Source organism: Nicotiana sylvestris, chromosome 4, assembly GCF_000393655.2.
Source record: "Nicotiana sylvestris chromosome 4, ASM39365v2, whole genome shotgun sequence".
NCBI lineage: Eukaryota > Viridiplantae > Streptophyta > Magnoliopsida > Solanales > Solanaceae > Nicotiana > Nicotiana sylvestris.
Window position 1 is genome coordinate 118,639,296 of NC_091060.1, and position 7,080 is coordinate 118,646,375.

At 34.8% G+C, this 7,080-nt stretch overlaps 1 protein-coding gene across 2 annotated transcripts; it reads right to left on the reverse strand.

The window, feature by feature from the left end:
* Positions 1-684: 684 nt before the first annotated feature.
* On the reverse strand, positions 685-5,345 carry LOC104215763 (protein ACCELERATED CELL DEATH 6-like). Of its 2 annotated transcripts, none has more exons than XM_009765663.2 (6): positions 4,898-5,345; positions 3,970-4,506; positions 2,711-2,854; positions 2,480-2,587; positions 1,741-2,174; positions 685-1,349 (listed from the first exon to the last, which is right to left on the reverse strand). In XM_009765663.2, the coding sequence occupies exons 1-6, from the start codon at positions 5,250-5,252 to the stop codon at positions 756-758; spliced, it is 2,172 nt and encodes a 723-aa protein (XP_009763965.1). In that variant the 5' UTR covers positions 5,253-5,345; the 3' UTR covers positions 685-755. The 2 variants fall into 2 exon arrangements, with proteins under 2 accessions (XP_009763965.1, XP_009763957.1); XM_009765655.2 differs by having other exon boundaries at positions 3,970-4,509.
* Positions 5,346-7,080: the final 1,735 nt, after the last annotated feature.

Genomic DNA, 7,080 nt, shown 5'->3' on the forward strand with positions numbered 1-7,080 from the left:
ACCCGAGAAGTGCCTTACACCTTCTCCCTGTTTAACAGAGTTTTCTTGCCCGATCTTCTGTGTTCGTGGACCATATTTTGAGTCAAAATTTTCCTTAATTAGGGATTAAATAAATGGTGACTTGAAACATCGAAATGAAACTATTCCAAATAGCGACTCCTTTAAAATAATAAAAATTAATCCCTTTTTAAATACACTTTTATTGAAAAAACTCCTTTTCGCAATTCCCGGGAAAAAAGGAGGTGTGACATTTAATACACATGTTATTGCACTTGAATTGATCCAACATGATTTGCTGCAGTAGTTTTGACAGTAGGAAATACAGCAGGTCTTAAAGCTAATATTGAACCAGGTATTACAGCAGGCACTCCAATATTTGGAGTTACTCTAGAAGTTAGTGAAGCAGCATTCATTTCTGTACTTATTTCAACCCTTGCAACTTGAACTACGATTGATTTAGCAGCAACACTCGTTTCAGCATTCGGCCTCAATTTCTCTTGAAAATTTTGTTTAACACCAGGTGGCTGTGGATTGTTTGACTCATGATGTGTCTTTCCTATATATTGTGATTGGACTCGGTAGCTACAATGTTAACCCCAACGCATTACTATTTCCATTTCTTCTAGCAGCAGTAGAGTCAGATGTCTCATGTACATAATTCTTGCGCAAAAATGTAAGACACAATTAAAACAAATAGGAATGACGTACTGAAAGCTAAATTGCATAAGAAATGTACATTACCACCTACATATCTTCTATGCCTCCAAAGAATTGTCTTTTTTCTTGACTACAAGAAACAGATGATTAACGAGGGGGCCTCGCCAATGTTGAAATGCTAAGATGGGTAATACACCTAATATAAACCCTACATAGAACAAGATATCGTTGTCCTTGAACACAAAATACAGCGCACAACCAAAGCTTAGCATCATTGCTTCTATTGAGGCATACAGGGTGAGAAGTCCCCATAACAGACGCTTTGGCAAAACACGGAGAAAATCTTCTTCCGCATAACTAGAAGTTAAAATAGAAACGAACGCAAATAGAGAAATGCAGGCAGTGGAGAGTGACACTGTATTGGAGAACGCAAATGCATTGAAATATCCGTTCTTTGAGAAAATTGGAAGCCCATTTTCGCAGTTTCTGCCACCAGGAACTGTAATTGCTGCAGCAAATGCAATGGTAATTGCGAGCATTGCTAGTATTGCACATGAATTTGCTATCTCTTTCATCCATTTTTCTCCTTCTATCTTTAAATTTCCATGTTGTTCTATAAATACTTGATGAGCAGTTTTACCCTTATTGTTTAAACGCTCATAATAAGAAGGCGGTAACATCTGCTTCACTGCCTATACCACATACAGAGAAAATGCAATGTTAGTCAAAATTTGCATCCCCTTTGTAAATATGGTGTTTAAACAATTGAAATATAGTGATAACATTACATAATATTCTCTCAATCCCAAACTATGTGCAACATTTTGTTTTCTAAGATTCAAACCATGTGAAGTTTGACCGATATTTAAACTGTCTTATAATTCATTATATTGACATGAGAAGAATTATAACTTATAGTAATAATTTTCGTATAGTTTTTGAATACATAAATATTTTTGAATTGATCTGATATAATTTAGCTACGAAAGTTAGTTAAATTAACTTTCGAAAGGCAAAAACCGACACTTATTTAGGACGGAGGGAGTAATCATTAACAAGAAACAGTTTGAGAAAATGAATTACCTCAAACCACCGCAATTCTTCTTGCATTCGAAGAGCTGCGCCAAAAGTATGATTTACTTTGTTTTCAGGTGACAATTGACCAGCCAAATGCAACATCGTATTATTGAATGAATCCAATGAAGTCATGAGGTGATGTCTATGCTGAGACATTTGACAGACCAAGTTATAGACATTTGTACAGCGATTTTCCACTGCAATGGGAAGTATATTCTTCCCATTTTTGTTGCAATGATAAATCAGTAAAGGAAATTTCCCCACAATAATTTCAACAAGTTTGTAATTGTCGAAACGCACGGCTTGAAGGAAAGGGCCGCCAACAATGGACTTGATCTCTTTCTCGCTTGAACTTTCGAGTTTCTCGCAAAGGCACTCTGCTAATTTAATTGCATTTTGGTATTTCCACTCTTTGTCTCGGATATATTCCAATTCAGGTGCTGCAATGCAAGAATAGACATAATAATTTGAGGGACTACAAAGTAAAAGGAATTACTTTAGGGGCCAAAAGTTAAAAGTACGTGGTATCATGAATTCTGAGTCCGGAACCAAAATGACTGAAAAATTATGGAAAGCAACCGAAGTAATGCACACACAAAAAAAAAAAAAAAAAAGGTATAGCTCATGTATTTCAAAAAAATAATTCTGTACCGCAAAATATCTTCTACATGTTTATCTATTTTGCTAAATTTATTTTGAATTAAAGAGGTAAAATAGAAGAGAGAGATATATATATAAGACTTACAGTTGTTGGTCTTTGGCTTATTCAATAATGCTTCATTGACTGCATTCTCGATATCATTGGCATTTGCTCTATCTTGGAAAATCCATGATGTAGCGCTCGTCACTATATCTTTTTCGGGTAACAAAAATACAAAAAAAACGTGGTTAACTAATTCTTCTATTTTGTTTTATTTTAAATTAACGATAACAGTGTCTATTTATTAATCGAAGAAAAAAAGGAAATTTAACTTACAAGATAGTGGCTTCGGAGAGCTTATATGACTTGTACTGACGAATGATGACGTTTTTGTAGCCAGCTGTGCCAAAGGAGATGATCCATTTGAAGTACTATATTTTGCCAAATCAGGAAAACATTTTACGAGATGCGTCGCAAAATCTGCAACATAAATAAATGCTCTAAAAATCAGAGACAATCTTCGAAGGCAGCACTAAAGAAGATGCCCATCTACGGGTTCCGGTATACTTTGTTGTAACTCAAGTTCTGGCAAAGTAGACTGGAACTTCAGTATATTATACTAGAGCCAGCAAAATATACCGGTCCAGCATAATAAGGTGGAAGTTCATACTCACGTGCACCGAACTTCAGTATATTATACTGGATCGATCTCTGTTGCAATAAAATTGTGGCTATTTTTCAATAACTTGACAAACCTGATTATTTTTTATTGACCAATCCGAAAACTAACTAGCTATTGTAACCGTTTGATGATATATATTCCACATTCAAGTTCCCATGCGTGGTGGGGCCATGAAATTTTTTTTAAAAAAAAAGAAAGGAAAAACAAGCTGAGGAGCAGTACTGGCTCTTCTTACTTTTTGCTTCTAGCAATTTATTATTGTATCTACCACTAGTACTGTCACAAGTCCGGAGGAAATATCAAAAGAAAATAGCAATGCTACTCAAACAAGACCCATGGGACTAGAAAGGGCTATAGTCAAATAGTGTAAGTGAGAAATTTCCAATAATACTACTCGAGGGTTCATTTCAAATAATGAACAAATTGAAACTCTTGTCATGAAAGTTAACCAAACAACGAAATAAAACAATAAAATAACACTATCATATAAGTCTTCATAACCTAAAACTTTCGACATATAATATAAATACTAAAAACTTACAAAAATCTCAACAACGGTTAGCTTGACCCATACTTGTATAGTACATTGACTTGCCAAAGTTAAACCAATTAATTTTAAATCTTGAATCCACTTTTGTATTTAAAATTAAGAAAAATTATACTCGCTCCGTTTCAATTTATGTGAACCTATTTCCTTTTTAGTTCGTATAAAAAAAATAACTTTTTTCCCTATTTGAAAACAATTTATCTTTATGCAATGATTTATAACCACACAAAATATATATATATGCTTTACTTTACACCACAAGTTCAAAAGTTTCTCTATTTTCTTAAACTTCGTGTCCAGTCAAACGAGTTCACATAAATTGAAACGGAGATAATAGGAAATTGCTATAGAAGATATGTGGCTTACCGTACAAGTCCGAGCAGATCAATCGATAAAGCAGCCTAACACCAGTCCGACCAGTATAAGGAGCAAGATCATTGGTGACACTGAAGAAGTAATGAACCAGATCCACAGATTTGTAACCATATTCAGCTGCTACATGAATCGGATAAAGGCCATTTTTGGATGCAACATGAGCCAAATTAGAGTTTCTGTTGACAAGAATTTTCGCAGCATCTAAGTTGCCAAACCGAGCAGCATAATGTAGAGGCGTTTCCCCGAAACTATCTTTTACAGATAACGCATCATCCGCCATTAAAGCCACCAAATTTTCTACGAAAAACTTAGCATTATCGTTCTTCGACGTAACTGCAATGTGAAGTGCTGTTTGTGTAAAGGAAGTGATCTGAGCTCCACTTGCTTCATTGTGTTTTTTCAAGAATGTTTTTGCCTTTTCCCAATCACCACATAGCGAAGCTCTGTATAGTGGCAAGTAGTACTTGTAATCTTCCTTTGATTCCACGCTCTCTGCTTCGTCAATTATTGGTTGCATTGTGCTACATTCTGCTAAATTAATGGTTAATTGCAGTTAATTAGTACTAAAAATCATAGCAGTCTTTTTGCTTTGTGTAAGAATGTCACCTTGCTTCTTATCCTTGATGAATGTTTCTTGATTTTGGAATATACAGTAAATATATTTGTCTAGCACTATATATGTAGTACTACAGCAATAACAACCCAATAAAATTTCATAAGTGGAGTCTGACAAGGGTTGTGTATAAGCAAAACTTACCCTCGGAGTAAAGATGCGGTTTCAAATATATATGTAGTACGGCACTTTGAAATGTATCTTTTTTTCTTAAATAAAGTTATGTTAGTTGTACGAGCTTAAGTTCATTATTGAAGCATGTAGTTAATCTAGTAAAAGAGTTCAACAAAGAAGAAGAAACCTCACCTTCAAAATTGTCTAGCGATATTACGCAGCAAATATCCTTCAACTCCAACCAAACATCTCTGGCACTGACTTTCTCAAACACATACTCAAGCATATCTTCAGTGAGAGAGCCAAGAATCCATCCCTTAACAAGCCGATCACTTCTTTTCCACTTCAAGTAATTATCTGGATTTTCTAATAAGGGTGTTTGGATTAATGTTCCATCTATGAAACCAACTAATTCTTGACTTTCAAGAAGACAAAGCATCTGTGTTTTCCATATCATATAATTGGAAGAATCAGACAGTTTAACAGTTACAAAATTTGCTATATTAAGCGTTGATGGGTAAGGATATAGATTTCCTGCCTCTGCCATTGATGCAGCAACTACTTAAATTGTGCGTTTGACAGAGAGTGAGATGGAGGAGGGAAATTGGTCAACAGTTGGCTCATTTTCAAGGACAATGATAGTGGTAGTATTAATTTTCCTCGAAGGGTACAAAATGCCCGCGAACTTGAACAGTATTATTCGTACATTAGTTTTGGCACATGCACATTCAGCTTTTATCAAGTGGCTGTAAAATGTACTATTGACTGGGCACGGAGTTTAAGAAAAAATGAAGATTTTTGAAATTTGTGGTCCTAAACAAGTCAAAAAGGGGTCAAAGTATTTGTGTGGTTATAAAAACTTCTCATTAAAGGTAAAATTGTAAGTTTAAGCTAAATTCTTTCCAAATTTAGAAAGTAATCATTCTTTTTTGAACGAATAAAAAAGGAATATTACCTTTTTAAATTTACTTTATGTGATAAGATGTGCAGAGGCTTTTTCATTTTGGAGTAAAGAAAGAAGACCAACCAAGAATATTTATCATTAAAGTTTAGTCCAATTATTAATCGATATTTGTAAGTCTCGAGGATGTTGTTCTAATCCAACCCATTCAGACAAAACTATTGCGAGACTACATTTCTCTGTCGTTAGTTTATAAATTGCCTAGTTAATCACAATTCTCGTGCTTTATTCTTAAAGCTAGAAACACTTGGGGGAAACACTTACCTAGCTAATTTGCTAAACGTAGCTGCCAGATATTATTTAGGCAGCAAATTTAGTAATTTAGTATTAATCTACTTGCACCTCCGAACCCCAACCCCCTCTCCCAAATAAGAAAAATGAAGGCACTATATTTTCACGTGCTAGATAATGGTGGGTATGTTGTTGCTGTTATTATTGTTAAAGGCACTATATATGAATGGAAAAAATAATAGAAGGCCAAAAATAGAGAGGAGAAAAGGAGCAAATTTTCACTTAGACAAATCATCTAGCAATCTCACAGCGTGGTAACTAAATATTCCACCATTAGCATGCATAACGAATTAATTGTAAACACATATCTAAATGCAACAATAACGTCTCAATTCCAAACAAGTAGGGGTAGGTGATCCTCATTCCTTTCATTAAACTCAATGTATATCATCATTATTACCAAAATAAAATAAAAAAAATAAGTAAATAACAATAATAACAATAATAATAATAGTTCTCTACCAAGTCTAGGTATCACCTATAGATTTTTTTTCATTATGTCCTATTTTTAGCTAAGTGTGCATTGATTCCAATGATTTATAGGTCTTTTGAGACAATTTCCTTCCATGTGAGTTTATGTATACCTCGTCTCCTTTTAATACCTTCCCTCATCGTGGTTTTATATCGATGGACCGGTGCCTCTATAGGTCGATGCGGACATGACCAAATCATCTCAAGCGGCCTTTTTTGTGATGACCTTTTGGGTCATCACTTGTTTTTAAAATAAATTCCGCATTCCGAGGTCTTAAAACCTATTTTGACATCACATCAATTTGCGTGCGCAGTCCGGGTGCGAAGCCGGAAAGCCATCATGTGAAAATCTATGAAAAATGATAAATTTTGACTGTAAAATGAATTAAGTTGACTTCGGTCAATATTTTGGGTAAACGGACCCGGACCCGTGATTTGACGGTCCCGGAGGATCATAGGAAAATATGGGACTTGGGCGTATGCCTGGAATCGAATTCCGAGGTCCCAAGCCCGAGAAATGAATTTTTACAGAAAATTATTTTCTGGAATATTTATGAGTTTTTGAAAATGAAATGTGTTTGAAACTTCGTGGTATCTGGCGTATTTTGGTTCCTGCGCTCAGTACAGGTCCTATATGTGATTTAAGATAAGT